General features: G+C 51.1%; 10 protein-coding genes across 10 annotated transcripts; 3 read left to right on the top strand and 7 right to left on the bottom strand.

The window, feature by feature from the left end:
• Positions 1 to 395: 395 nt before the first annotated feature.
• Positions 396 to 1,610, bottom strand: F4807DRAFT_371211 (uncharacterized protein). The gene is made up of 2 exons (XM_047995679.1): positions 1,128 to 1,610; positions 396 to 972 (listed from the first exon to the last, which is right to left on the bottom strand). The coding sequence occupies exons 1-2, from the start codon at positions 1,190 to 1,192 to the stop codon at positions 555 to 557; spliced, it is 483 nt and encodes a 160-aa protein (XP_047856955.1). The 5' UTR covers positions 1,193 to 1,610; the 3' UTR covers positions 396 to 554.
• Positions 1,611 to 1,646: 36 nt separating this feature from the next.
• F4807DRAFT_371235 (fatty acid hydroxylase superfamily-domain-containing protein) lies at positions 1,647 to 3,433 on the bottom strand. Its single transcript, XM_047995680.1, has 2 exons — positions 2,551 to 3,433; positions 1,647 to 2,480 (listed from the first exon to the last, which is right to left on the bottom strand). Exons 1-2 carry the CDS (start codon positions 3,227 to 3,229, stop codon positions 2,047 to 2,049), a joined length of 1,113 nt encoding a protein of 370 aa, XP_047856954.1. The 5' UTR covers positions 3,230 to 3,433; the 3' UTR covers positions 1,647 to 2,046.
• Positions 3,434 to 4,512: 1,079 nt separating this feature from the next.
• On the top strand, positions 4,513 to 5,315 carry F4807DRAFT_450504 (translationally-controlled tumor protein; the record flags this gene model as incomplete). Its single annotated transcript, XM_048000137.1, has 5 exons — positions 4,513 to 4,527; positions 4,599 to 4,716; positions 4,792 to 4,929; positions 5,010 to 5,169; positions 5,231 to 5,315. 5 exons carry the CDS (start codon positions 4,513 to 4,515, stop codon positions 5,313 to 5,315), a joined length of 516 nt encoding a protein of 171 aa, XP_047856953.1.
• Positions 5,316 to 5,533: 218 nt separating this feature from the next.
• Positions 5,534 to 7,061, bottom strand: F4807DRAFT_416108 (uncharacterized protein). Its single transcript, XM_047997105.1, has 2 exons — positions 6,793 to 7,061; positions 5,534 to 6,721 (listed from the first exon to the last, which is right to left on the bottom strand). The coding sequence occupies exons 1-2, from the start codon at positions 6,865 to 6,867 to the stop codon at positions 5,642 to 5,644; spliced, it is 1,155 nt and encodes a 384-aa protein (XP_047856952.1). The 5' UTR covers positions 6,868 to 7,061; the 3' UTR covers positions 5,534 to 5,641.
• F4807DRAFT_416105 (Mis12 protein-domain-containing protein) lies at positions 7,062 to 8,820 on the top strand. The gene is made up of 3 exons (XM_047997104.1): positions 7,062 to 7,372; positions 7,455 to 7,830; positions 7,932 to 8,820. Exons 1-3 carry the CDS (start codon positions 7,313 to 7,315, stop codon positions 8,618 to 8,620), a joined length of 1,125 nt encoding a protein of 374 aa, XP_047856951.1. The 5' UTR covers positions 7,062 to 7,312; the 3' UTR covers positions 8,621 to 8,820.
• F4807DRAFT_416104 (uncharacterized protein) lies at positions 8,821 to 11,801 on the bottom strand. The gene has a single exon (XM_047997103.1). The coding sequence runs from the start codon at positions 11,659 to 11,661 to the stop codon at positions 8,953 to 8,955; it is 2,709 nt and encodes a 902-aa protein (XP_047856950.1). The 5' UTR covers positions 11,662 to 11,801; the 3' UTR covers positions 8,821 to 8,952.
• Positions 11,802 to 11,890: 89 nt separating this feature from the next.
• Positions 11,891 to 14,205, top strand: F4807DRAFT_416103 (phosphoglycerate mutase-like protein). The gene is made up of 2 exons (XM_047997102.1): positions 11,891 to 13,614; positions 13,761 to 14,205. The coding sequence occupies exons 1-2, from the start codon at positions 12,184 to 12,186 to the stop codon at positions 13,872 to 13,874; spliced, it is 1,545 nt and encodes a 514-aa protein (XP_047856949.1). The 5' UTR covers positions 11,891 to 12,183; the 3' UTR covers positions 13,875 to 14,205.
• Positions 14,206 to 14,709: 504 nt separating this feature from the next.
• Positions 14,710 to 17,356, bottom strand: F4807DRAFT_371071 (uncharacterized protein). The gene has a single exon (XM_047995678.1). The coding sequence runs from the start codon at positions 17,208 to 17,210 to the stop codon at positions 14,820 to 14,822; it is 2,391 nt and encodes a 796-aa protein (XP_047856948.1). The 5' UTR covers positions 17,211 to 17,356; the 3' UTR covers positions 14,710 to 14,819.
• A 4,002-nt stretch (positions 17,357 to 21,358) lies between these two features.
• F4807DRAFT_450502 (asparaginyl-tRNA synthetase) lies at positions 21,359 to 23,176 on the bottom strand (the record flags this gene model as incomplete). The annotated part of the gene is made up of 2 exons (XM_048000136.1): positions 21,359 to 21,485; positions 21,540 to 23,176. 2 exons carry the CDS (start codon positions 23,174 to 23,176, stop codon positions 21,359 to 21,361), a joined length of 1,764 nt encoding a protein of 587 aa, XP_047856947.1.
• Positions 23,177 to 24,057: 881 nt separating this feature from the next.
• F4807DRAFT_370970 (Arginase/deacetylase) lies at positions 24,058 to 26,005 on the bottom strand. The gene is made up of 4 exons (XM_047995676.1): positions 25,878 to 26,005; positions 25,580 to 25,751; positions 25,259 to 25,385; positions 24,058 to 25,134 (listed from the first exon to the last, which is right to left on the bottom strand). Exons 2-4 carry the CDS (start codon positions 25,712 to 25,714, stop codon positions 24,188 to 24,190), a joined length of 1,209 nt encoding a protein of 402 aa, XP_047856946.1. The 5' UTR covers positions 25,715 to 25,751; positions 25,878 to 26,005; the 3' UTR covers positions 24,058 to 24,187.
• Positions 26,006 to 27,875: the final 1,870 nt, after the last annotated feature.

Here is a 27,875-nt window from a genome sequence, read left to right as displayed (position 1 = left end):
AAGATAGAATTATATTGTCGGTCAAGGCAGTGGATAGTCAACTAATCCTATGGCTGGAGTAGAGAAACCCAAACATTAACCATAATTAGTACCAGAACACCGTCTCTTACCCATGAGATATGTTACAAAATCAAACATCTTCATATCGAGATACCTAAGACTCCTCAAGACGAATGAAACTTTCATATGAAACGATAGTCCTGGTTCGACGAAACCACCGGAAGTCTTCAATAACATACACCCTGTATTGAATTACGTACGTCACAAATAATTAGGAGACAAATCTCATATCCAGATAATTAACACCTTGTCTACCGTACATGCATCCCCCATTAGGGAGCGCCCTGATAAATCAACCCATATGATACTAACTCGCAGCCGACACGGAGCCAACGCCCCGAACTCCATAGGTAGCCCTAATATGAGGAGACACTCGACAACACCACCTTTGCCACATCATTCCAACCCCTCGAACGACACCCACAAGCCGCCCACCCACCTCACAAAAACACGCGCCGCTCATCCCATCTTCCCAGGAAGGGGACACTCCTAAATCAAGCGGTCTTCCTAGCCCCCGGCGCCGGCGGGCCCCGCGGGTCCCGCAAGCGTCCGAAAGCGCCGAGCAGCGTAGCCCACCTCAGCACATTCAGCGCCGCACTAACGCCCACGCCGCCCCAAAGCATCGCATTCCAGCTGCTCGTATCCCAGAACACGTCGGGGCCGACACCCCTGTAACACGCGTGTACGTGGCCGTAGTCCGCGAGCGCGACGGCGACGAGGTACCATTTAGCTATGCTCGCGTGGCTGGTCCAAGAGCATAGGACGGCGACGGCGGCGAGAAGCAGGTACACGTTGGTGAGCTGGAGGAGGAGCACGAGCGCTTGGGGAGGCACGGCGTCCGCGGAGAAGGGCGGGGCTTGCGCGGCGAAGAAGGCGGTTGGGTTTTCGAGACTATCTTTGTACGCCCACACACTAAAAAAGGGAAGGCTGTTTGTTAGTTACTAAGGCAATTTCAAGCTGTTCATTTTATTCCTCGTGCGCGGGGGTTGTAAAACGATCAACATATGATATATAATGCGACGCGAGGCTACGGTGACGGTCGCTCATAGGGAGCCGGAGGTACGTACAGCATGGCGGGCTCGACCACGCCGAAGACGATCCGCGGGATAACGGGGAGGGAGCTTTTCGCCATTGTTTTTAACTGATCGGGCGAGTCTTAACGCCTACGTAGAACGACGAATCCGGATAAGGAGTAATAAGATGAAATGGAATGAGAGAGGATGAGCCGAAGTCGTGTTTTCGGCGCATTCATTTCTCGCTGGCTTCGTTTATTTCAGCTCTGTGCCACATCCCATGTGGGGAGATTGGGGGACATGCAGGTAGGCACCATCCTCCCTTGAGCGCAAAGCAAGGGATTACCGATATTATTTGATGTTATATTTGGACAGGATTCAAGTTGATTTAAAAAATGTTTGTAAATCCCCCCCATGTTGGACCTAATGTTAGCAGCCGTAAGGATCTCGAGAATAACCACCGTCGTTTCCAATCCAATGAACCATTATCATATAAGTTACGAGATAATGTAAGGCGCGAGTTTTTCAAGCGAATGTTGAGTGGTATTATTAATTAAGAGGAGCTATGGCAAAGACAATGCCAGAGTCAAGTGCCATGCATACAATTTTCCCTAACATCCAACACTAACGCCATCCACTTTCCTCCACACCACTTGAATCGGCTCTTCGCCTACCGCATCAATCGTGTCGAGTAATATGTAGGACCTGGTGTTGATTCAAACACGTAAAGGCATGATGTTTTACAAGGCGTGAGGTAAGAAACTCAGCCCGGTACCCTTAGTAGCCCAGCCGAGCCAGAGTGGTAGACTCAAAAGAAACGCCCATCCCAATGCTCCCTGTGTATAGGTTTCATGTCACTTCAACCTTCGATCCAGAATACCCCGTCGCGCCTCAGATAATAAAACAGTAAACGTCCCTAGGATGATACAGCGAATGTGTGCACCAAATCGGTGCAAATGGGTGGACGAAGCGTCTATTGGGCTTTCTCGGATGCTTTCTTAGCCTCCGCTTCCACGAATTCCTGGGCCTTGGTCCTCGATCGTTCGTACTTCAGCGAAGTGTCGCCGTGCCACATGGTTCCCAACAGCTTGTCCCAGAAAGTGAAGAAAGGCTGAGAGAAATTGGTCTTGATACCCCAGCTTTGGTGGTGGATATCATGGTAAGCTGCGTTGTTCGAGGTCATGTGCTGAAGAGGGTCCCAGGGCAAGGCGTATCCACAATGATCATCGACCGTCTTGATTGAAGACATAACCCAGAAAAATATCCCTTGTCTAGGAGTCATGAAGGCGACCTTGTACGCAAGTCCGGCACCCGCCGTGTCAAGGAGGAAACCCTCGAACGGATGATTATATAAGGCTCCATAAGCATACGGAACGTAAAGTCGGTGATGTCTTGAGTGGAACGTGGCTATAAAGGTGTTAGTCGCTGTTTTCTACTAATACTACTACCATAGTCAAAAGAGGTTAGGAACACGAACTGTAAAGCCATTTATTCTGGTGCATTATGCGGTGAAGGAAGTATTGCCAGGTATCGAGGACGGTAACGGCGAGGAACAATTGCATGGCTGGGATAATGCCCCAGTAGATAGCCTTGGCGACCAGGAGTTCCCAAGTGGCAAAAGTTGGTACCGCGGTTCCATCTGATCCGGCAAGCTCGGTGAGGAAAGGATAGTGTCCACCGGCGAGGACGCCAGCTAAGAGCGGGTGAGAAACGGCCATATTCTTAGACACGGAGGCGGCGTTGATTCCGAGAATGCCTAACATAGTGGGAAGAGCTCTCTGCGCCACGCGAACCCTCGTAGCCCAGACAGCAACGTCGTACTCCTCCATACCCGTATACTGCGGCGGGTCGGTCATGCCCAGAACAAAGGACATGACGGCCTGAATGACCTGTTGGAAGAGGACATCGCGTAGAACTTCGTATCGCGAGGCTTTATTGCGCTGGGCGATTTCGGCGGGAGTATGTAAGCGATATTGCGGAAATAGGTCCCAGGTGTCGATGATGTGGAAGAAGATGGAGATAACCCAGTACGCGAGGGTTGGCGCGATAATTGATAGATAGAAGTCGGGCAGCCACGAGATCAAGTCTGGTGCCACGACGACGTTATACGCCGGGAGCGGCGGGAGGTCCGTGATGGACGTCATGTTCGTAGCCATGACGGGGTTTGCCAGGCGCGGGAGTTATTAGATTTGGTGTATTATTAGAAAAAGCCTAAAAGGAATAACGGTAGTACTGGGTGATGGAATAGTGGCGGGGAGAGTGGAAGTATAAAAGGATCGTCGCGATGAAAAGGTGAAAAAGTAAGGAGTGTGAAATAGTTAGATAAGCTGGTGAAGGTTCAAGGTTTAGGGAGGTGAATTATGTATGTATTTGAGGAATAGGATAAAGTTTTGGCGCGTTCGAGTCGCAAATGCCAATTGGGCCCTCACCTGTGCTTAGTGGCAGCTAAGTGGTCCGTCATCATCTCATTGTCAGTGGATTTTTTGGGTTTTAAGTGGGACCCCCTTTTTATCAATTTATCACTTTTATCAATCTCGGCTGCCCGCCATCCGTCAATGTCCGAGATCACCTGTTTCTGCGCCGAATTGTCGGCCTTCGTACGTATAATGCAATCGGTAATCTCATAATTGTTGTACGGATGACGACTGAGGCCTCCGAATCAAGTTGGAGAGTCTCGAGAAATTAGAAACAGATAAAATAGATTGATGGCTTCAATGGGACTAAGGTTAAGCTCACGAATTCCGAGTGCCTTATACCGGATGTACTAATAAGACTTTTAAGGCTGGATTTAGCTCCAATGGATCTGCATAATACACAATTTCTCCAGGTTGACACATACTGGTATCTACAAAACCAACAAACATGAATTCCATCCATGGATGCCTAGGTCTTAAATTAATTCAGGTGCCTGGCAAGGCGGGCTATTAAACATTGAAGCTGTGCCTCTCTCCAAGACTCATAGCCTATAGGAAATATTATATGCATGTGATAATTTCAAATTGATGTAGGAACCAACTGCCCGGAAATGTAGCAAACGAGTCGTGGCGGAATACCTCGATCCTAACCGGGGTGTATGCAATAATCGATTCGCCTTACATAATAACATAATATTATGTCGAGGTAGGTACCTAGTACATACACGACCCACCTTTGACCTATCGATTTCTTCGTGGAAAAAATACGGAGCAAAAAATTCTAGATCTGATCGAGGCACCAAACTAGGTTTAGCTCCGTCGCCCCTCCATTTGCAGTCTCCCACTTTCCTGCCCAAAAATTTGAGGGTCTCTTCCTCCAGTGGAAAATCTGCCCCTCATTATCCGTCGCAAAAGCCGTCTTTCTTTTTTTCCTGCTACTCGACAATTTTCCATCGTCAATCTTCGACAATTCTCATCACCTCCTTGTCTATCGTTCACCAGATTTCTCTGTACCCACCGTCAACATGATTATTTTCAGAGTATGTTATTGACCTATAGTGCGTTGTTGAGGACGTCGTGAAATATTGTGCTAAGAACCCCTCTTTTATAGGATGCTCTTACTGAGTCGAAGGACGAGCTCCTGTCCGACTCCTTCAAGTTGAAGGAGGTCGATGGGATCGCCTACGAAGCCGACTGTGCTATGATTGAAATCGGCGCCGTCGATGTTGGTACGTCTATAGTCATTGGACTATATGATTTTAGAAGCCCAATATGAGAAATCTAATGCTGACGGGTTTGCGCAGACACTGGTGCCAATGCCTCGGCCGAGGAGGCTGACGAGGGTATCGACGATTCCGCTCAGAAGGTCAACAACATCATCCATTCCTTCCGTCTTCAGCCTACCAGCTTCGACAAGGCCTCATACTTGTCTTATCTCAAGGGTAAGATATATTTTCCCGTGTTCATATCCTAGAAAAAGAGTTGATGGTGGAGGGATATAAACTAAGCATCGCGTGTATAGGTTACATGAAGAGACTCGCCAAGCACCTGAAGGACAGTGGCAAATCCGAGGAGGAGATCAAGGATTTCCAGACCAAGGCTCAGGGTTTCGCCAAGAAGATCGTTAGCAACTTCAAGGACTACGAGTTTTACACTGGTGAGAGCATGGATGTTGACGGAATGTGAGTCTCCCTTATCCTATGCAATGAAATAATGACTTGCATACTAACATCTAAATCACAGGGTTGTCCTCCTGAACTACCGCGAGGATGGTGTCACCCCCTATGTCACTATCTGGAAGCACGGTCTGGATGAGATGAAGGTCTAAGGGCCTAACTACTAGGACAGGAAAACGTCTCATGAATGCTATACACACGACTTGCACCCATACTAAACGACTTGACGCCCTTTTCTCTCTCTCTGTCACGGAATGCGAAACTTAGGCTTTCACATAGATTCGTTCTCATACGAACTCTACTCGGCGCATTTTGCGGCCCATGCCTAAGTCCAGGAAAAATACCAATTTATTGCCAATACCTGCAAAAATCCCAGAGCAAATACATCAAGTGACCCGAATATGTGATTCTATACTATTTTCTCTTACTCCGAGCGCTAGTAAATAATGCATCTAGACCATTCGTAGCATCCTTTATCTCAGTTGAACCTTGGTCTCGTACCTATCGGGATAGGGGGCGGCGCCGGGGCGCTCGTCTCATTACTCGTTCCGGGTAGCAGAGGAGGCTTCTTCTTCGTCGGCGGTGGAGGGGGCGGCTTCTTTCCGGCAGTCACTGAAATTTGGCCCATTGGTGACGATGATGCTCCTTGCCCATTCTGCCCATTGTTCTCAAACATGCCAAATCGTTGCCCTAACCCGTTTGCCGTGTTCACTCCGGATGCCACTTGATCTCCATGCCTCTGATTGAAATTATGTGCTGTGCTGGCGGCTGCCTTCGCGTCCGAGAACGACACGGACGTAGGGTCTTTCTTGAACTTCGCCGCCGTCTTCAGCGCTGCCTGCTTCTCCGCCCACGTCGTGCCCTTCGTCGGGACCGATGGGGATGGGGCCGGGCCTGAATCCGCTGCAGGCTCTGGTGGCTTGGGAGACCCGCTGCCAAAGCGAGAGAAGCGGTTCTGTAGCTCGCTCAACCGCCCGCTAGACGTTTTTGTCGTTGTCGTCGACGACCCCGCGGATGGCGAATTGCTGCCCGAACGGTTAGGAGGCGGCGGCGGAGCAGCCTTCCCTCCGATTCCTAGGCCTGGTACCGAAATGCCCGCGGCACCTAACCGGTTGATGGCTCCCTGGTTCAGGTAGGGAGATTGGCGAGCGATCGAAGCGGGGCTTTGTGTCTGCACTGGAGACGTGTTTCCGCTTCGTGGCGGGAGTCGAGGGGGGAGCGAGGGCGGACCACTCGGTTTTGACGAGGATGGAGGGGGGATGAGGGGGCTGGCTTTTCGTCCGGGTGGCGGTGGGAGATGCGATGTCGATAGTCCCGTGGTGTCGACTTGGTATGGTTTTGCTTCTATAGGAGACTCTTCGGTCTGCTGGACGCCGTAGGTCTGTCCGGCGTGTGGTTGATGTTGCGGTGTGGCCGACGCTGGACTACGAGCCCCGGCTCCGACGTGCTTCGGGGGAGGACCGAAGGACGACGGATCACGTAGTGATGTTATCGGGGTGGCAGTGTGGCTGCTGGGAGTACGAGAAGATGAATTATCTCCACGGCCGACAAGACCTTTCTGTTGATTGTTAGCATATGCAGGGCGGTATGGTTCGAAGACGCCTAACTGTGTAGACGATGTGCTTTTACCATTTGATCCTTGATGGATGTCCCTTCTTTCTCAGGGTGCCAGCCATGTTTGACGATACCTTTCCAGTCTGTCATCCTGGCGTTTCCCAATTACCTTCGAAGATAGACGGTGAAGAAATGTGTACATTCTCACGATAGCTTGACATTTTGTTAAATGATTCGTAAGTGTTCGGTGTACGTAGATACATGATATGGGTCTAGGTCAATTGGTATGACGTAGGACGGCGCCACAAGTGTTTGAAAGGGGGTGACTGCCGGATGAGTGAGGAATCTTGGATGAGCCACGTGAGCCACAGTGTCGCGGCTGAGCGCCTCATTTAATTTCAGCCCGGGACGTTCCGTCTTTTTCACCCCACCACCAAACCCAAATATTGACTTATCGATATATCAAATCGCGTCGCGTCAAACGCTGCCGCCCATAAACCAATTAGTGTAATTACCACCAATTACCGAATTAAGTCCCCAGCATTCTGCGAACGACGGCGGTGGACGGGACAACGAGATTAACGATGCGCCCATCATGACGTCCTCCAATTCAGATACCGAGCTTTTGACGGAGCATTTCGGATATCCGCCTGTCGTCAGTATCCCTCTCATCTCCCAGCGCATATTTTCGATCCGAAGCCGATCCAATACTAACTCGCAAATCTGGGATACTGTAGAGTTTGATCGACGACATAATTAACAGCATAAATATCCTCGCCGAGCGCGCCCTCAACAGCGTCGAGCAAGGACTTCTCAACGCCCCCCCGGCCACCCTCGGTTTCAAGCCGCCCAAAGCCTCCCGGGGCAACGGAGGCGATGCGCAGAAGCAGGCGGTAGACCCGGCCGAGGCGGCCAAGAACGAGATCGAGTCCGGCACGCACCAGCTCGAGACGCTCCTCTGCGCCAGCATCGACCGCAACTTCGACAAGTTCGAGATCTACGTGCTGCGCAACATCCTGTGCGTGCGCGAGCGCGACGTTATGCACTGGATGCGACTCTCCCACTACGACGGCTTAGATTTCTCAGCCGTTACATCGGGAGGCTCCCAATCAAGTACGCTTGCAACAAACACAAACCTACCTACCTACTACTGAGATACCCAGCTACGTGAAAAAGCAAAGAGAAAAACAGTCCGCTAACCAAGGCGAACCCAGATACCCCCTCCCTCGACACGATCAACCACCTCCGGCGCAAGCTGCGTGAGAGCATGCGCCTGAACGCCCTCCTCACCGCCGAGCGCGCGCGCAACGAAGCCATGCTCGCAGACCTGCAATCCCTCGTCGGGCTATCCCCTCCGCGCGTCAAAACCGAGAAGACGTCCCCCTCGCAACCGCAACCGCTTCCCCCGACCAAGAGCCCCTTCGCCTTCCTACACGACAAAGGATCCCTCACAGACGGCGGCTCCGAAGCGCCGCTGAGCACAACAACAGCCTTCACCCTATCGCAGATGCAAGCCCTGCGCGCGCTCTCCACATCCCTGCGGAACCTAGCGCCGGATCTGCAACCCTCGTCTACCTCCGCCGACGCTATGGACGTCGATAACGACGAGAGCGGTGGTAATAGTAGGAGTAGTGAAAGAAAGACCTGGCGCCGCGAACGCCTCGAGTACGTCGAGGGCGCGACGAGGCGCTACCTGGAGAACGTGGAGGGCCTGGAGCTGGGCAAGCACGGCGAGGTGCGCGACGGCGAGTGGCAGGGCGAGGGCCGCGGGCTGGCGAGGGACGAGGTCGGCGGCTTGGAGTCCGTCGTCACGTTGCTAGGCGGTGGGCCTGCGGAAAGCGGTACGACTCCTGCTGGACCGTCGACGGCGGCGGCGAGGGGTGATCGGATGGACGAATCATGATGAAAAAAGAAGGGAAAAACACCTCTATTCGAGTAAAGTAAGGACTGTCTTGTGTGCGTATCCTTGGTTTGCTTCTGTTCTTTGTTCCAATACCTAGGAGAGGGGAGGGGAGGGAAGGAAAGGAGTTCCGGAGTTCGCCTTGGGAGTTTTGAGGTTTTCTATTTTACACACATCTACCGTACGTTCGTAGAAATCGTGCCATTGAGAGTGATGGAATTGAATTCGTTCATGGTTCATGTTCTACATATCCGGGCAATTTGCAACCGGATTCGAGAGTCTATATGCCGCTTTCTTATGCTGAGATTACATCAATCTTCCGCTACACGAGATACCTAGTGCGTATATCCTCTAGGCCGTTCGCCCGGGAACTTGCTCATGTCCAGAAGCCCGTTTGCCGAAGCTATGTGCCAGAACGTATGGTCCCAGAACTCGGCCTTCTCCACCTCGCCGTTCTTATACCCCGTTTCGAACAAACTACTCGCAGTCTCGGCCAGGTATCTCGCTGCTTTAGTATTGCCCTTCTGGAGAAGCGCGAGTAGTACCTTCACTTGCGTTTTTAGCGGGATGATAAGGCCGGCCTTCGTGAGTTTAGTATAATAAACGAGCGACCTCTCGGGCAGGCCGGCCTCGGTGTATCCACGAACGACGTTGTCGTAGAGGACGATATCTTGGTCGTCGTAGTCGAACACACGTCGGCGCTGCAGCAGACTATCGACGGCCTTGATGTCTGGTGGCTTTATTGAGAAGTAGTAATCGACGATCATCGTATAGATATGCGGTGTTAGTTCAAGGCCCTGGTCCCATAGGTGTGAGAGCACATGCCTCACGGCGTCCTTGGCTGTGTTGCTCCCCTGGAGTAGGAGATATATTATCTTGCCATAGTTCTGTACGTTAGTCTCCAGCCCAGCCTTTTCCATGCCCTCCAACACGCTCCTCACTGCTCTGGACTCGGCCTCGGCGTCGCCCGGCGGAATTTGCCTGAAGGCCGCATCGATCAGGATCGTGAACGTTGCCGCGTCAGCATTCACGCCGCGCTTTTCCATCGTGACAAGGAGTTCCCGTACATCCGCGGCACGCCCGTCTTGAATATAGCGCTGGAGCAAGGGGTTAAAGGTAAAGATGTCTGGTTCAAGCCCCTTTTCCTCGGCCCACTCCAACAGCTTTTCGGCCTCCGTGACTAGATTTTGGCGCAAAAGCCCCGAAAGAACGGCATTGATAGGCTCGATAGTCGGCTTGACGGCCTTAGCGTTCTCGTCTTTCGAGCTCTGATCCCACATCCATACCATCTCCCGCAAGGCCTGCAGAGAGCCTGAAACATCACCACATCGTATTAATCCGGAGACGCGAGTTGTCCATAGCTTCATATCTAGCTTCATTTCGGACGCGACAAGTTTCTTCCAGACGTTGTTGATACCGTTAAGATTGCGGGCCATCTTACAACCGTCGAGCATGACGTTCCATGTTTTCAGGGTCGGCCTGATTCCGACCTGGCGTAAAGTAATTAAAACGTTTATGGCCTTCTCAGGCTGGTTCAATGCCATCTGTGTGTAGATGAAAAGATCAAAGACGTCGGGGTAATTTTTAAGCTCCTTAGCCCGAGCCGCCGAAATCTTTTCGTCTGGCCCCGGCTTAATAAATCTCTTCCACCGCGAGTCTACTTCTTTCGAATTCCGAGCTGGAATGGCGAGATGAAGATGGTATTTTATTGAACGTTGGTTGATATCGTCTTGATCGATTGGAGCTAATGGCCATTCAGGTCGGGTTACAGCAACCGAAGATTGCGCATTCTGGGCTCTTTCTCTCAGTTGTTCCTTAATATCTGACCACTGGGCCATAACATATGGTTCGATCTCTGGAAAGTATTTCGAAGTGTGTTGCCGTAGCATTAAGTCGGAGTATTGTACATATGAAATGAGGTAAGCAACCCTGTTGATAAAGCGTGCGGCACGATACCTTAAATCTTGATTGGCTCGCCGAGGATCAAGTAGCAAGGCATACGTGGCGATGCCGAGTACACCTGTAGGTTCATCATCCTTTCCCCATTTGTATTGCGGGAAAGATGTGACAAAAGCCTCATGGAAAGATCCCCCTTTAGAAAACGCCGATAAAGTATGTTTATCAACCCTCGGAAACCAAAAGTTTTCCAGGACCTCGTCGTCGTCGGCCTCGTTACGCGCGATGCTTGGTACGGATAAGATCTTCCAGCATTCGATTAAATCAGCAATCATGTCCTCTTGCGTAAGAAGTCCATCGTCGACCACCGAAGAATCAGGGCTCTCGGCAGAGGGATCCATCTTCACGATCTCCTTTACCAGCGCACCGGCTAGCTTAAGGAACTTGTTAGGTCGAATATTGGTGAACCTTGAGATGTATAGGAGCAACTCAGAAGCCCGAGGCAACTCTGGGGAACGCATTTCCTCTAGCTTGGCGTCGCGAACCACTACCATCAACCGCATTATTGTCTTTTGACAGACTTGGGGCAGGGCCTCTGCTCGCTCTCCGAGTAGAAGTTCCTTCTCTCGAAGGACAGGGTCTACAACCGTTTTGAAATGCTTATATACTTTCGCTACCGGTTCGCCCTTATCGAGCAAATGCTGTACTTCTCCTAATTGTTTAATAATCTCGGAGAGAGCTAGCTTTAAGTGATAGTTTTTCGGTCTGCGGGCTGTTGCTTCTTCTTCTTGGCCGGCGGTTTGCTCGCTAACAATACGCCGAAATAAGGCATCGACCCGGTCCGAACCTTTCCTGATATTGGCGAGCTTCTTTTCCTGCATCTTGCGCGTCCATTTTGGCTTACCGGGCATACTCTGATCAAATAACGTGATCTTCCTAAATGCTGTCTTTTCCTCCAACTTATTCTTGTTTGTAAGCCGGTCCCTTACAGGAGTGGTGGCTGCTACCAGATCGGCCAAATCAGTGGCTTTCGGAGCAAGCGTTGTCGAAAACCGCGATATTTGAGGTAGCCATTGCGGAGTACGTGCACCGCCTCTGGTCACTACCATGTGGCGACATAGTAGACACGTTGATTTGGGATTATTCATAACATCCAGAGGATCAAGCAAGTGTCGCGAGGTCGTAGAGATTGTAGAAACGGTTCGAGGTCGGAATCGAAGTCACAAGGCCAGAGGTAGAGGAAGTATGTAGATAGTAACTGGATTATGAAAAATTTACGGATGTCGGATGTCTTATCGATTACGAGAAGTCAAGGTCGGGCATCATTGTCTTAACGCCGATTTAGGGAGCTTCAACCGTCACGGCTGCAACCCCACTATGCAATCCTGCCCGTCAACCCTAAGTGACGTACATAACCATATGTGTAGGGAAGGAACAATAAACATAGGTATGTTACTTTTCCAAACCTCATTCAAGAGCCAGACCAGCATCAATCTCTCTCCTACATGCCGCCAAGGCATAATTATCGACAATTGTACTCCAGCGCAACCCGCCCATAGCTCTCTGCTCTAGCTCTCTCAACAACCCCTCTACCTCGCCCTCCAACCAACCGCCAGCCTCACCCCTTCGAGAACACCCGCGAACCCCCTTTCCGCCGCCGACCTACCACGATGACCTCCCTCGTTCCACGCCCACCCTACACCGACGACGAGCTCCGAGCCCTGTACCCGCCGACGCTCGAGCTACAGCTCGTGCAAGTACTCCTGCGCCACGGCGAGCGATCGCCCGTGTCCGCGCGCTTCCAGAACGCCGGGCTAGCCGCCTTCTGGCCGTACTGCAGCGCGGTGCGACAGCTCAAGTCAGCCGTGCTAGACCGGCACCACGGCGAGCAGTTCTCGACGATGGAGTGGAAGCGACGTCTCGAGACCTTCGGATCGGCCGACGAGCCCGTGCTGGCCGCGGGCCCCGCCGGCGAGCTCGACGGCGTCTGCGAGATGGGCATGCTGACGGACAAGGGGCGCGAGACGACCTTCGACCTGGGCGCGCGCCTGCGCGCCCTCTACGTCGACCGCCTGCGCTTCCTGCCGCCCGTGCTCCTCGACGCCGAAGGCTTGTACCTGCGGGCGACGCCGATCCCGCGCGCCCTCGACTCCGTGCAGGAGACCTTCACGGGCCTGTACCCGGCGCACACGCGCCCGCCCGCCTTCCCGCCGCCCGCGATCCTGACCCGCGCCCCCGGCGACGAGACGCTCTTCCCCAACGACAGCAACTGCAGGCGGTTCGCGGCGCTGTCGCGCGCCTTCGCCCAGCGCGCCGCCGACCGCTGGAACGGCACCGACGAGATGGCGTACCTGACGCGGCTGTGGGGCAAGTGGATGCCCGAGGACTCGCCGCGCGTCGCCGTCGACTCGCGCCCGCGCCTCAGCGGCATCATGGACACCATCAACTCGACGCTGGCGCACGGGCCCTCGACGCGGCTGCCCAAGGAGTTCTACGACCCCAAGGCCCGCGACATCATCGAGAAGATCGGCGTCGAGGAGTGGTTCGCCGGCTACAAGGAGAGCCGCGAGTACCGCGCGCTCGGCATCGGCGGGCTGCTGGGCGACGTCGTGGGGAGGATGGTGGGCAGCGCCGAGAGGTCGACCGCGGACGGCGAGTACGAGGTGGCGAGGAAGCTGGAGAGTAATTCGTTGAAGGAGGGTAAGGGAGCCACGCCCATCCGGTTCGGACTGAGCGGGTGCCACGACACGACGCTTGCCGCGATCCTCGCCAGCCTAGGCGCATACGAGGGTAACAAGTGGCCGCCATACACGAGCCATATCGCCATCGAGATGTTCCGGAAATCAGGCGACTCCTCGAAGCAAGGCAAGCCGGCGGAAACCAAGTCCAGCTGGTTCAAGTCCTGGGGCTCCTCCGCGAAACCAGGAAACCCTCCCCCGAACACCATAGGCCGCAAGCGGAGCGAGGAGCTTACGCCTGCGGAGAGGGCTAAGCTGCAGGACTACTACGTACGGATACGATATAACGACGAGGCTGTCACGGTGCCCGGATGCCGGGCGCCGGGTAAGCATCTGGAAGGCGACGAGAGTTTCTGCACGCTGGTAAGTTTTACTTCTCTGCCCATTTTTCCTCTCGTATAGTGGGAATTGGTCAGGACGTAGAAGGTAGTCTACTACTGCCTCCTATTTCAAGAAGCAGAGGCGATAAATATTCGTAAGCTAACAGCCATGACTATCCAATCTCGTAGGACGCGTTCAAGGCCATCGTCGACAAGTTCGTCCCGAATAACTGGAGGCAGGAATGCAGAGCCAACATCAAGGGCCCCGCGTTCCCTTCTAAGCCGGAGCCGGCTGGTTATTAATAACCACCTTCCTAAGCATAAGCAAAATGCTCGAGAGTGAGAAAAATAAGGGTCCCTAGTGTATATATACCAGTTGCATCCATATGTACATTCAAGATCAGGTAGCTGCTCACATGAGGTAAGAGGTCAGATTAGCTACGGAGAACGGCACGTGGAACAGAGCGTTAAACGGATCGGCATTAGTTCTTTAGCACTCGGAGGCGCAAAAAGAAATAGCATTTACATCAATAGAAATTAAGATGACTGATAAAATCTCGGGTAGACAATGCTATTGTCTACACAAGGCTTTATGTATACAAATACACAATAGCTGAAAAGGGGTACGTGAATTTACGTGAATACTTTAAAGTGGCCAAGACCAAAAAAGGGGGCATTAAAAAGTTGGTAAAGGTGGCAAAAGTCATAGATACGTAGGGCTTAAACATGCACATTTCATAACACAGTTTAGGGCAGTTGTTTTATTGCTTGTTATTACCCTCCTAACCCCGTCTAAGACTTCGTATTGGATGCGATGACAGCAGAGAGCTAAGGACACTATGGACACCACGATGCCATTAACCCCTTCACGATTAAAATCGCCGTCGACCGCATCTCTTCCCATATCCGTCTCTTCATGCCTCAACTATGACGGAACTGCGATATACCCATCAAATCTGCCTCTTAGATCTCGTTTTTCAGAGACTAAGCTCTTTCTTCCTAGCGCGTGTCCAACTTCTCGAAATTAGGTCTTGGTATTGCTGTGTTCGACGGTCAACCAGCAGCCAGTAGGCGGTTTCTCTCAGTAGGTCCATGACCGGGGAAATTGTTCAAGGGTTTAAAAAGATCATACAGCAAGACACAACCATAGCCGTGGAAATCTGAATGAATAACGCCGAAGAAAATCAACGCAACAATTACAACATATTATCTTTCCCTAGTACTCGCCCGTAGAGTGGCCGTGTCACATCAATTGGCAACCTCCTCTTCAACCCAGCCGTTCAGTCCGCCTTGGATCGCAAGACCAAGTCCTGAACCCATGCCACCAAAGCTGGCCTGATATTGGTGTCCCCGTCGTTCTCCCTCGGTGAGACCTCCAACGGCACTGACGGGGCTGTTGCCACCGTTCTCAAAACCAGGCGCGAAAACTGGCAAGCTCACGGCGCGGTTGTGCTGCCCTCGGGGATTACCGGGGGCGAGCAGGCCGCCAATGGTTGGGGCACCGGAGGCGGAACCGTTTGCGTATCCGTTCGAGATACTGGCTGATTGGCCGTGACCAGACCCGGATCCTAGCTGAGGAACGTCGACACCAAGCTCATTCGGAGATGATGCTGCGGTACCGAATAAGGCCGCCTGTTGCGAAGCTAGGATCTGCTGTTGCTGATGCTGGTGGTGCTGTGCTTGCTGGGACACTTGATTCAAGTACATAGTCAGCGGATTGTTGCCATTAGCAAACATGCTGACGCTGTTGGCAGACTGGGGAGAGGTAGGGTTGGTGGGTGAGCTACCGCTTCCGCTGCCGACGGGTGCAGGCGAGGCCACACCCTCTCCACGAGGAGACTGAGCTTGCTGCTGCAGTTGTCGAGGTTGATTTCCACACCGGTCCTTGCCAAAGTTGACCTTGAACTTCTTGTACTCATCCTTGCTCCGGACGGCTTCGATAGCCTTAATCGCATTGGCAATGTTCGTGAAGTTGACGAAAGCACAGCTCTTTTCACGTAGCGTGTTCACCAATTCAATCTCACCATACTCCGAAAAGTCTTGCCTCAATCTCTCCTCAGTCCAGGTCTCATCCAAGTTACCAATGTAGACGTTACGAGATGCGCCACCGCTAACAGCCAACGCAATAGCCGGCGGAAGAGCACCGGAGTGCTTTCCCCAACCAATCTTCAGACGGCGGTTGTGAATCATCAAGCCCTGCAAATTGCTCAAGGCGTAGAAAGAAGCCGCCGCCGTGGGGTCGATGAAAGTAACGAAACAAATATGCTTGTCCGGAATGTACCGAATATGGTGAAGCAAACCGCCACGTACAACATTGCAAATTTCTTCGATTGTCGTCTCTGGGTGAATGTTACCAAGATAGATGGTTCGATTGCCCAAGTTGTTGATACCACCGGCTGTAGTGGCAACTGCAGCGGCAGCAACCGATTGCTGGGCGAGAGCGCTGGAAATCACCTCGCGATCTTGGCCTGTCAACATGTGAGCATACCCAGGAGCAATGCCGAGGTACTGAGCCGCGTTCTGCTGCTGCGTCTTCGAAACGTACGCGCAGCGGTCTTTACCGTAGTAAACGCGACGAGGGGATTGCCACTTAGGCTCCTGCGGCAATTGCTGAACCGCCTTCATAGCGTTGGCGATGGATAAGAAATGAACAAAGGCGATATTCTTCTCTCGGACAATCTTGATTGTATCGATTGCGCCAAACTTTCCCAAGTCCTCACGTAACTCCTCTTCTGGGATATCCTCAGGCAGATTTCCAAGGTAAACATTCCGAGATGCCCCAGACTGCTGAACAGCCAACGCGACTGACGTAGGAACCTGAGAAGGCTTGCCCCAGCCGATCTTGATATCCTGTCCCTTAATGCAAAGCTTTTTCAAAATAGCATCCGAGTGGAAGTGAGTGGCGGCATTTGCGTCAAGGAAAGAGATGAAAGCGCAGTTCTTGTCAGGGAGTAACCGAACCGACTCGATCTGACCGCTCCTAACATGACCAAGAATTTCTTCGGCGGAAGTGTCAGGGGGGATGTTGCCAAGGTAGACCGTCCTGCTAGTTCCGGTAACGATACCAGGGCTCAATGTCGGCGATTGAGGCTGCATCTGCATACCATTCATATTGTTGAATGAACCATTGGGTGACTGCGGTTGAAAGAACTGCGGGGCGCCGTACGTAGAGGGAGACACGATCGATTGGTAAGTCTGGGGCGACATGTTCTGCTGAACAGGGCTCGTCATACCATTCTGCTGTTGCTGACCATTGTGCTGTTGTTGGCTGTGCTGAAAGGCGGACAAGTTCTGAAACTGGGGGCTGTTGAAAGCAGCCGGGGTACCAGGTTGAAAGGGACTACCGAGAAGCAACTGGGACGGTAGCAAAGGAGTGAACTGCATATCGAAGCCGGTGCCAGGGGTGGTCATGTCAGGTATGTTGTTCTGAACAGGAGGGTTTAGCTGCTGCTGAGTGTTGATTGAAGGAATGTTACCACGGCGAGGATGTCTGTCAGCAAAGCCAGAGATGTTGGAAGTGAAAGCACCGTGAGAGAAACCGGTATCGCTGTTGGAAGGCTTAGACGCGTGACCATATCTCCCCCCTGAGTTGGCGGCAGGGCCAGTGGGGATACCACCAGGCGCTGAGAGGTCCTGCATCCCGAGAAGATGAGGAGGGACAAGGCTGTCCCGCGAGGCGTGCGATAGAACCGCCGTTTTGAAAGATTAGACGTGCCCGGAAAGAGGCACGAGGGCAGAAGGCAGAAATAGGATCCGGTAAAAGCACGGGATCCTAGCAAAGCAAGTAACGTTGGCTATTATAAGAGCTGTTGACCGAGCAAAGTGGAAACGGAACAACTTGAGGTTTTGTCCAAACAATAGTTTAGTTGAAAGATAATGGGTATCTCTAGTCGAAGAAAGAGGTACCACCGAGGAAGATGGATATAAGTATATGCAGCAACAAGTCGGTGGTCTCTCGTCAAGATTACGCGCAATAATCGAATCGGCCGTGGGGTTTAAAGAATATCGAATAGTACAACACCAATCCGACTGGGTTTTACCTAGAGCTGGCCAGGATAAAAATTGTGAGGCGAGCGGTGAGCTACTTCGACGAGCAAGTATCCGTCTGGTATAATTGTGCTTGTCCTTTGATCTGGGGTTGATGATCCGACTACGTCGAACAAAGACGAGACGAATATTTATCCTCCAAAGCGAGCGAACGGGGTGACCTGCCAGAAAAGAGTGTCGAGGAGTCAAGGGGGACTAGCAAGCTAACAACAAAGCTCTTGTCGTCGATTTCTTATAAGGCTTGGACCTCTAGGTTCGCTACGGTTTTAGCTGCGCAGACAGGATCGAATTGATGGATATACTAGCTGTCCCTGGGCGAAAAAGGGAGGGAATCTTGGCGGTGAAAGTTTATAAAGAATATTAAGAAAGGTATAGCGAATGAGCGTAGGTAATAAAATGCTAGAAAAGATCCCCGAGATTATGAAATCTTAGGGAGCTCTAGGAATGAGAGGGTAAAGAAGGATTGGATAGGTAAGATACAAGAGGCAGAATAAGGATGAAGAGGATAAGGAGTAGAGGTGAGGTAGGGGAAAAGAAAGAGAGAGACTAGACTACTCCGTTGAGAAGATGACTGGAAGAGAGGTACTGTACTGGAGGGAGGAAGTGAGAGAAGGAGAACGGAGCAAGAAAAAATGGAGGCCAGTCATTGGACGAACTGGGTTGGTGCAGATTGCCAGAATGGCCAAAGCCAAAATGGGGGGCGCTAGTTTTAATGAACAGCCTGCAGCTGCTAAACCCATTTTGAACCACTTTCCAATCTTCCTACCAATGTTCCTGCCGTTTTTCCCTGTACCATTTAGGTAACTCTCTTAAGGACAGGGGGAAGGGATGGTCCCTAGACGGAATACGTATAAAGTTAAGATGAGAGGTAGCTTTGTCATACAAAGGAATACGTAAAGGTACTCATGTCATTAATATCCATAATGGATTGGTGTTCTGTTAAATTCAATCCCTCACCCGACTTATGCCAATTAGTTTCAGGTCAGGGAGTAGCTAGGGACAGTTAGGGGCAGTTAGGGGCTGCTATTTTCATAACGCGTGTCCACCGGCTTAGTCTAACAGGTGTTCAATGTTTATCGACACCCGTATTTGATGTATGGATGTACCTAGAAACCTAGAAGCACTCGGTGTATGAACTTACGAACAAGCCAACATTAAAGTCAATTCAATGTTAGTCTGATACAGTTAACTATCACAGTTTGACGTTTCCAACGATCACCTCACCGAGTGTCAAAATTCAGCCTCATTCCAACGTTTCGTTTCTCATTAGCGGATTGAGAGCTTTGAGGGTTTTGATGGGATATTTGATGTTCGGTCCGCCCAGAATTTGAGGCCCCATCCAATCCCAATGTTACGATATTTCCAATAACTTACAACGACGGTAACCAATTTCAACCAATTGAGAGTATTTCAGGTTTTCGGTCTTGGAAAATTCAACCCAGAACCCATTCTGGGTCATCCAAATATGTCAGAGTTTCTAGAAGAACTGTTCCATCGTCGACGCGCAAGTTGAGACCACATCCAAAGACTAGGGTCGGACAGGGTCTAGACACGAAGTCTCAGATCATCGTCGAAAACGCTATGCATGTTGAGATCAGGGGAAGATGACAGCAGCGAATGCATGCAAACTCGGTCACCATATTATGTTCTAGTGTATGCCCGCATTCATCTCTTATGCATAATATTGAGGTCGTTCGCTATTCGTTTATGATAAAAACGAGAACTACCGTATTATCAATAATTCATTGTTTCTTTTCTCCGTACATATTCAGGTCAGCACCTCGTTCTTCCAATTGAACATAGATAGATGGCTTGTAGCCGTTTAAACACTGGTGTTATTCTTGGCTCACTAGGTCTCGTGGGGTCGGACCATAGGCGACCATCTCGATTTCGAAATCCTTCCTTCTGGGACGGGGCCGGGCCTAACCTTATCAATTCTCTTTTCGGACTTCCTCGACGCCCATATCACACGTTGTCGTTCGTCGAAGGTATTGGATTAACGTGACCTCGAGACGATTATTCTCCGCGTTCAGGGTCTTGTAGGGTCTTGTGGTTCTTGTAGCTTGCCTGTGCACCCATACGACATGAAACTCTGAAAAGTCGTCGTATCATCGTCTAACCTCCCCGCATCGCCTCCTGCAATATTAGGCTTTAAACGGCCGGAGGAGAGACGTCGTGCCTTGCATTGCCATGCCTCATGTCTCATTACGATGCGGATCTGTACATAATAAGCCCAAGAAAATAAGGACCGTAATTGTGCCAATTGCCATGCAAACAAACCACCGCGTAATAAGAGTGGGCGAAAAATTGATATTGGTCAACATATCTTTTTCAATATGGCATCATCCGTTCTCATTTCCAATTTCATCAATGGCTTGCTTGCGCTCGAAAATGCAGGCCAAGACAAAACCCCTATTTCCCAGCTAAAAATTCCCGATTGAAAAAAAAAATACTTAATGAGACCAAACTCTCACCTGCCCCACTCCGACCAAGGCGGTCCCTGCGGCGCGCTACGGCAAGGTACCCGAGGTGCGCAATATTAGCGCGAATCAAATGCAGTACGACCATGAAAATACGCCTCCTTGGCTGTATTTATTGGTACCTACCTGTGGTAGGTTTTTACATAGAAGATGTGTACGAAGTGTATGTATACGGGCATTATGTATACATCCATATTGTGAAGGGGAAAGGGAACCTTATAACAATTTTTAGTTTAGCACTTATCGTGGTACCTACAGATCTGTAATTGATCTTTCAACCTTCCATTTTTATCGCGACCCTAAAACCTGACATCAGAAACAGCCTTCCTATTATTATATCGAATGTCGTGTTGGTACTCACTAGTACGGAGAAGGCTTTAGTCGTAATACCGTACTAATGGATACGTATGTAGCAATTGGCTACATCACAGGGCTATGATTGGCGGCGAGCGGATTGGATTGGCCTATGATCTGCATGGGTATGTCAAAATTTATTACACAGAAAAAAAGACTCTTGTTCTACACGGCTACACGGCCTACACAGTCTAGTATGTAGGTGTGTACATACCGCCAGTCGTATCCAATAATGTGATATGTCTACCTCCCCAAATTCCGAGCAACCTCCTGCGCATATGCGGTGGGCATCTTCTTAAACGCCGCCTCTATCCGGTACACTTTATTTTTATCCGTTTCCACTTTACCCCAGCGGTTTGGGAGGTTACCAACGTCACCGGACACTTACCCGGTCCAATCTGACGGTGTACCAAATAGGGTGATATATACGTAATCCGATCTGAGATGAGAACTACAGAAGCCTATTCGACCTCTTCTCTGATGTCAGAGTGTAGGTAATTGAGATATCTGATCAGATACATACCGATACGGCGATACCGATACCAATTATGGACAACTTACGAGCAAGATCGTCTCTATCCCAGGAGACAGGCCTAATATCGAAACCCCTACATGACCAGCCACTCACAGGGTCATATACGGCAACCTCTAGTTTGCCTAGAAGAGTCGGTCACAGGGAAAACTTTTAATCGGATGCCTTTCACATTGACGTGTCCTATGATGGACAGCCTATCCTGCAATACCTAGTCTCAGAAAGCAACAGCTCGATGCCCATAAGCTTGACCGCTTTCCCCAACGCCAATCACGTCCTGCTCTGGATCCACCTTATGCATCTTCGCTAGTTTTTCCGACCTCAACGCCGGCAACCTCGGCCCTAGACCTAAAGAAGATGCGAATTGCCACTGCTCAAGGCTTGCATCGTCCCATGAAGCGGGGATACAAGCAAGTCGTGCGGACGGTGTGCTGGTTAGCAATCCAAGCAAGGAATCGTTCAAGTCCAAGACCGTATCCACCATGAGGAGAAGTACCGTATCTACATATAGTTAGTTTCTAACCGAGACCCGCGCTTTGGGTGAAATAAACTCACTTTCGCTGGTCAGTGTACCAGTAGTAGTCCTTGGAGTCGATGCCCTGCTTCTTATATGCTTCGAGAAGTTCATCGTAACCTTCCATCCTCATGCTACCGCCCACAATCTCACCAACACCAGGCATCAAGCAGTCCACACTTTCGGTTACTCGTAAATCTGAAGGGTCCTTCTTCATGTAGAAGGCCTTGATCTCTACCGGGAAATGCGTTAGAAAGATAGGTCGGTTGATAATGTCCGTCATCCGACGCTCAGCAGCCTCCGCGATATCGTCTCCGAACACGTGGGGGTTGCCCTCCTCGTTGGGGATGGGGGGATCTTGGGCGTTAAGCCAGTCGATAGCGTCACTATACTTCATGCGCAAGAAGGGGCGAGAGGGCTTCTCGAAGGTAGGGTTAAGCTCCTTTAGATGCGCAGCGATAGTAGGGTTGGCTAGCACAATATCGATAACGCGGCAGATAACCTCTTCGAGGTGGTCCAACAGCTCGTCGAAGTCAATGTAATCCAGCTCGGCCTCGATGTGGGTGTACTCAGAAAGATGACGACGCGTCAAACTCTTCTCAGCACGGAACGATTTCTCGATACAGTAGACGTCTCCTAGACTAGGAATGACGGTTTCGAGGTAGAGTTGAGACGACTGAGTAAGGTACGCCATCTCATCATAGTAAGGCGCGCTGAAGAGGGTAGCACCGCCTTCAACCTGAGTCTGAACCAGAGCCGGCGGCGAGACCTTTGTGAGCTGTAGATCTTCGTAGACCTTGGTAAACGCTCCCTCTACGGCGGCACGGATTTTCATGAGAGCAGAAGCGTTCTCGCCTCGCAAGACCAAGTGCCTGTTGTCAAGCATCTGGGCATCCCATTGGTTCTGCTGAGCAGAGACTTTGTTAGTGATGGCCTCCTCGTCGCTCGGCGACGCACCCAGAACCTCGTAGTAATCGACATGCAACTCTCGATCATCAGGGGCCGTCTGTCCGGCGGGTACCTTGCGCATCTCACCATAAAGTGCGAGCGAAGTTCCTTGGGCAAAGGTCAAGGCATCGTAGGTCTTGGTCAAGTCACCAGCGGCCAAAATACATTGCAGCTGGCCATATCCGTCGACCAAGGTGATAAAGGTAGCCTGCTTCTGTACTCGCAAACGGTGAATCCGTCCGAATACCTTAACTCGCGTTCCTTTCTTATCGCCTTCTCCAAGCTCAATATCCTTACGGCCGATCTTGATCTTAAGAGGTTTCGGCAGTGACTCATCCTGTTTGATCACCACCTTTTTCGCAGCCTCGAGGGTCTGTTGTCTCTGCTTCTTCAGTTGTTCCTCGGCGGCGGCGGCGGTTTGCTGCTTCTGAAGCTTTTTCTTATGAGCGTCAAGTGCTCCCTGAGCCTTCTTAACGGCGCTCTTGGCGGGTTCCTTCCATAAGAGTCGGACGGAAGGGTCTTCGTCGGCACCGACAGGGCCAGTGACGGAAGCTCGAATTTGGTATTGAGGTGTGGGCTTCTCGAAGTTCTGGATGTAGGCATAGGCCAACGACTTGTAGGGCTTAAACTCGGAGCCATCGGCGGTCTCGTCATCTTTACCCGCATCAGTATCAATGAAGCACTTCTCGTCGTTCTTGACCCGTTGGGCCAGCTCTTCCACGGCAGCCATGACTACCCAACGTATAAAGAGAGATCGCGGTCGTGATTGAAAAGCACGGGTGAAAAGCAAGGAGCGAATATTAAATAATTCGCGACTGCGATAATATCTAACTTCCTAAGCTCAAATATGTGGAAGGTGGCTTGTATAATTGTGAAGTCTAAATATGTGGTGGTAAAATGGAAGGTGGGTTGGTGGGGTTAAAATTCAATAGATCTTGGATCTTATTTTTGATGGCGGGGGAATTGTTCGTTCTAACTTATCAATGTCGACAACAACCGATTTGACTCATCTTTTTATCTGCCCCTTCAATGTTACTAGAACAACAATTATCCGGTGCGCTTCATACCAGCCTTTTGAGTCACACATATTCTCCAATAAATTGGATTGATATCGGTTTCAGCGACTGCCCCGTAAGATAAGGTCACCTAAATATGTGCGTATCAAGGGCCGTGTGTAACCTGAAGCAGCAGTTTCAAGGGTTGATCTGCCGGACTCTACGTTGCCAGGTAACAGACCAAATACTTCGATATACTTTTCCGTGGTGGAGGTTATCTATGTTATCATTTATGTTATCTATGTACCTATGGGTACCAACTTCCAATTTAGCTGACCTGCGATGTCGGCACTGTACTAAAAAGGCGAGTATGACCTCAGCAAATATTGAATCCTTAGATACGCGATACCTAAACATATGCACGGCAAGTCCGACCAATATTGAAATGAACTCTCAATTGGGTTTGAATTCAGGAACTCAACTCTAATTCGAGAACCAAGGAAAGATGAATCGCTGGCGATGCTAATCTCCGCGTTAGACACCTAATTCCCCTGTATCAACGTTGTAACTTCAGGAAGTCTATATCGAAGATGCAGACCCTTACTGCTGACCCTCCTCCCAGTGACAGCTTAGCCTCATACGTAGTGTTCGTAGGTAGGTCAAGAGACATCCCCTCCATACCCCATCTTCCCCAGGTGGGCATGAGACCAACAGCTCTACGAACCGTAGTCATCGCCTACCTACCCTTACAGCTCCTCCCTCAAAACCTCTTGCTTAGCATCCTCCACCTCCTTGACCTCCGCCTTCTCCCCCGTCTTCCCCATCTCTCCCAACCCCTTCTTCACCATACTACTCAGCAGCTCAAACACGACCTGCGCTGCCGCCAGCGCCGTCTCCTCGCCAACACCTTGATACGCGGGCGCCACCTCGACCACATCAGCGCCCACGAGATTCAAGCCCTCAATCCCCCTCAGGATGCGGATCAGCTCGCGCGTCGTCCAGCCGCCGGGCTCGGGGGTCCCCGTTCCCGGCGCGAACGCGGGGTCCAGCACATCGATGTCGAGGCTGAGGTAGACGGGGTCCTCGGTACCCAAAGTCTGCATGATACTATCGATAACGCCCTTCGTTCCCAAGTCATCGAGGTCGTCCGCGCTGATGCGCAGCCAGTTCTGCGCGTCGTCGTCGTCCCAGTCCCCCGTGCCGGAGAGGCGCGTGCGCAGGCCCGCGTGCACGTTGGGCGCGCCCGTCGCGTTCGACAGCAAGCCCTCGTCGCCCGCGAGCCAGAACATGCTGCCGTGCGTGAACTTGCTCTGCTCGCTCGCCCAGTAGCTCGGGTACTTGGCCGGGTGCCACGTGTCCAGGTGCGCGTCGAAGTGCAGCACCCTTACGGGCCCGTACAGCTCGTGGATCGCCCGCAGCGCCGGCAGCGCGAGGCTGTGGTCGCCGCCCAGCGTCACGAGCTTCGGCTTCGTGAGTAAAGGGGATACGGGCGCGCGAGACCCTAGTTCTGTGAAGGCGGCCGTCATCTGCTTCAAGGCGATCGCGTTGTCGACGGGCGTGATGGGGATGTCGCCGCAGTCGAGGATCCGCGCCCAGTTCTGGTACGGATTGATCCCGGCACGCGGGTTAAACCCCCGGAACGAGGTCTGCCGCGCCGAGGCCGCGCGGATGGCGCGGGGCCCGAAGCGTGCGCCTGAGGGGGCGTTTTAGCTATATGCCCAGAGTCTTGGATGTGATCGAGGGGATGGTATGAGACTCCATGATAGGGCGGGTGAATTGTTGTGTTATGGGTAAGTAGGCAGGTGAAGTAGACTTACCAGGTCGATAGCTCACTGCGGTATCAAAAGGGGCGCCGATGATCGCGATGTCGAATTGCTCGCTCGGATTCGTCAAGCACTTATAATACGGAAGATGGGCGAAGGCGGAAATGCCCGAGAATCCCCACTATATGCTCATGGTTAATAATTTGTATGGGTTTTATATATAAATTTTAATTCCCTTCATGTTCTAACAAGTGAGAGAAGACATGTTTCTATGAGCAGTTTCATAGCTATTGGTCTAATCTCTACTTAGAGTACCCGTTGTCTCAAACAATAGTTGGTACCACGGGATGAGCTTGCTAAGATGAGATCTCTTACCTCGGTCCCCCATTTCTTCTCCAACTCGTCTAATTCCTCCTGACTCCATTCCCTAACCTCGCCGTGACCAGCGCAAGCTCGGACGACGGCCGAGCCATAGCTCAACGCAAGGCAGAGAAATAATCTCGGCCTCATTGCTCCCTTACAGAACGTGATACGAAGAGGGGGGGACCTGCAGAGGTGTTGGCAAACGTGACGTGAATCGTAGAATTTTATGGCTTGGCGGCGTGATCCTAGGTAGGTAGGTACCCAGAGATTTCCAAGGGATTGGGAAGAAAAAAAAAATCTTAATCTTCACCCGTTCGATTCGAAAGAAATTAAGTCGAGACGAGTTAGATAAAGATATACTTAATATATCCAATGGATATTACCTAACGTCGCAAAGATAGATACATAGTCTATAGCTAACGCCAGCGGTTCGAGCCGGAGCGGAGTACCTTAGCTAGATAAGGGCGTAGTTTCGGCGGCGCTCCGTGGTAGACTAGAGATCAAAAGGGCATAGATATCGGTTCGCCTCAGGCCATTGGTGGCCGCGATTCCGTATAAAGCAAGTACAGGAGCCCCGACTCCGGCATAAGCTAGCTATTCTCTCTACTCTCTGCCAGTTTTCAATGTTCTTTGCTTACAACGATGCTCCATATTCTCGACATTAGCATCTATGTTAGTCGGCATGGAGCTCGGAAGGCGTGTGCATGTATTAGGAAAGAAGGATAGCGAGGACTTATAATAGGGACCCCGCGCCCTATCAGATAGGGGGTGAAAATGCCACATGCGAGGTTACGAACATGGCGTTTCTCTTATCAACCTTGGGGACGTATGACGGAAGTTCGAATTTCCCATTCTGCCTTGCCGTCCTTTGTCCTGTCCTCTGCAGCCACGGCGCAGGCTATGGCACCCAATCCCGATGCCTCGGACGATTAGTAGGAAGTGCATGAGGGCCGAACCGGTGCATTTATGTACCGATTCATACGACGAACTAGTCGCTTTTCGGTTACGTCCGCTTAACCTGAGAAATCCGCAAATAATAATCCGTTTCGTCTCGCTATCGCCTCTAACCCTTATCCCATATTGAGGTTTTGAGAGAAACTTCCTAAGTTCCTCGCAAGAAAGCTAGGTATAGGCTGAATCACAAGGCAATCATTCATTTTCTCAAGGCTAAGACGGTACCGAGGTAATTATTTGCCTCACTTTAGTTGCTGAGTACCTCTATATGTGGCTAAGGATGCACCTGATATGCAGGTCTACTAGGTAGAGGTACCTGGGACTGCAGCGAGGATCTATGAATGCAGGCGAGCCTCGATAGAACCACTGTGATGAATAATAACGTAGCCATCTGCTGACACTCATGTGATGAAAGGATTATGTATATATATAGAACGCAAAAGACGAATGTCAAAATATGCTGCTATGTTGCACTGAGGCTATCCCCCTGCGTACGCCCAAGCAAGCTTTCCGTTACATTAAACCCCATCGCAAACCTGGAGCTGAATACGTGGAACCTCTGCCTGGGCTTGACCGAGACAACAGTTTGCTGCATTGCATATGGAATCCGGGAACGTCGTCGGTAGAAGTCGGAATTCTTTTGCTGTCTGTCGGCAACGCACTGTTTTCCTATGTGGGCGGAATGAGGCAAATGAGGTCTCGGACGGAGAAAGCACACGAAGATTTGAGAGCAGAAGTTGGGAGAGCAGAGGGGGACATGATGCTATAGGTGGGTACGGGTACCTACTTGAATCTGAAGACAGATCAGATTCACGTTCTATTAAAGGTAATCACAAGGTATCGTTGTATCAAGGGTGGCGTAGACGATCAAATCAATTCAGATGCACTCCGATCGCCAAACAATCCTATCAAAGTCCTTCCTGCGTTCATGAATTTCCCCTCCAAACCCTGGCTGCTCGAAAGTAGTAAGAAAAAGAGAAAATCAGAATCAGGGTAAGTAGTAGTGCGACAGTGCGACTCGAAAGCTCTTGTCCAGAGAGAGAGAAAGTATGGTCGGAGTATCGCCCTTCACATTGTAGCTGCTGCTGCTATTGTTGCGGAAAACTCCTTCATATTCGCGTCGGTGTGAATCTGCCTTCCAAATATCTCCGGATTTCAAGAACTTTCTGGGACTGTAAAGAGGTTTTCCTCTCCCTAGAGGGGGAGCTAGATTCGATGTCCTATTACATGGATGTGTGGGTATGTAAGGAGCATCTTTTGCTGTGTTCGCCTGTTCCAATGGTACCTCATAAATTTGCGGTATGCTTCCGCGTAGTCGATTCATTCTGAATCCTATCCACCTGTGGTATCACAA

Source organism: Annulohypoxylon truncatum (assembly GCF_022578515.1).
Source record: "Annulohypoxylon truncatum strain CBS 140777 unplaced genomic scaffold F4807scaffold_7, whole genome shotgun sequence".
Taxonomy (NCBI): Eukaryota; Fungi; Ascomycota; class Sordariomycetes; order Xylariales; family Hypoxylaceae; genus Annulohypoxylon; species Annulohypoxylon truncatum.
Note: the sequence above shows the minus strand (reverse complement) of the source record. Positions and strands in the feature narration are given on the sequence as shown.

Coding starts and splice junctions, on each gene's coding strand:
- F4807DRAFT_371211 (XM_047995679.1), bottom strand. CDS start 1,192: ATGGCGAAAAGCTCCCTCCCCGTTATCCCGCGGATCGTCTTCGGCGTG. Junction 973..1,127: donor GTGGTCGAGCCCGCCATGCT/GTACGTACCTCC, acceptor TCCCTTTTTTAG/TGTGTGGGCGTACAAAGATA.
- F4807DRAFT_371235 (XM_047995680.1), bottom strand. CDS start 3,229: ATGGCTACGAACATGACGTCCATCACGGACCTCCCGCCGCTCCCGGCG. Junction 2,481..2,550: donor CCAGAATAAATGGCTTTACA/GTTCGTGTTCCT, acceptor ACACCTTTATAG/CCACGTTCCACTCAAGACAT.
- F4807DRAFT_416108 (XM_047997105.1), bottom strand. CDS start 6,867: ATGACAGACTGGAAAGGTATCGTCAAACATGGCTGGCACCCTGAGAAA. Junction 6,722..6,792: donor CATCCATCAAGGATCAAATG/GTAAAAGCACAT, acceptor AACAATCAACAG/AAAGGTCTTGTCGGCCGTGG.
- F4807DRAFT_416105 (XM_047997104.1), top strand. CDS start 7,313: ATGACGTCCTCCAATTCAGATACCGAGCTTTTGACGGAGCATTTCGGA. Junction 7,373..7,454: donor ATTTCGGATATCCGCCTGTC/GTCAGTATCCCT, acceptor GGGATACTGTAG/AGTTTGATCGACGACATAAT. Junction 7,831..7,931: donor ATCGGGAGGCTCCCAATCAA/GTACGCTTGCAA, acceptor AGGCGAACCCAG/ATACCCCCTCCCTCGACACG.
- F4807DRAFT_416104 (XM_047997103.1), bottom strand. CDS start 11,661: ATGAATAATCCCAAATCAACGTGTCTACTATGTCGCCACATGGTAGTG.
- F4807DRAFT_416103 (XM_047997102.1), top strand. CDS start 12,184: ATGACCTCCCTCGTTCCACGCCCACCCTACACCGACGACGAGCTCCGA. Junction 13,615..13,760: donor ACGAGAGTTTCTGCACGCTG/GTAAGTTTTACT, acceptor CCAATCTCGTAG/GACGCGTTCAAGGCCATCGT.
- F4807DRAFT_371071 (XM_047995678.1), bottom strand. CDS start 17,210: ATGCAGGACCTCTCAGCGCCTGGTGGTATCCCCACTGGCCCTGCCGCC.
- F4807DRAFT_370970 (XM_047995676.1), bottom strand. CDS start 25,714: ATGAGGCCGAGATTATTTCTCTGCCTTGCGTTGAGCTATGGCTCGGCC. Junction 25,386..25,579: donor AGAAGAAATGGGGGACCGAG/GTAAGAGATCTC, acceptor ATGAGCATATAG/TGGGGATTCTCGGGCATTTC. Junction 25,135..25,258: donor CGCAGTGAGCTATCGACCTG/GTAAGTCTACTT, acceptor ACGCCCCCTCAG/GCGCACGCTTCGGGCCCCGC.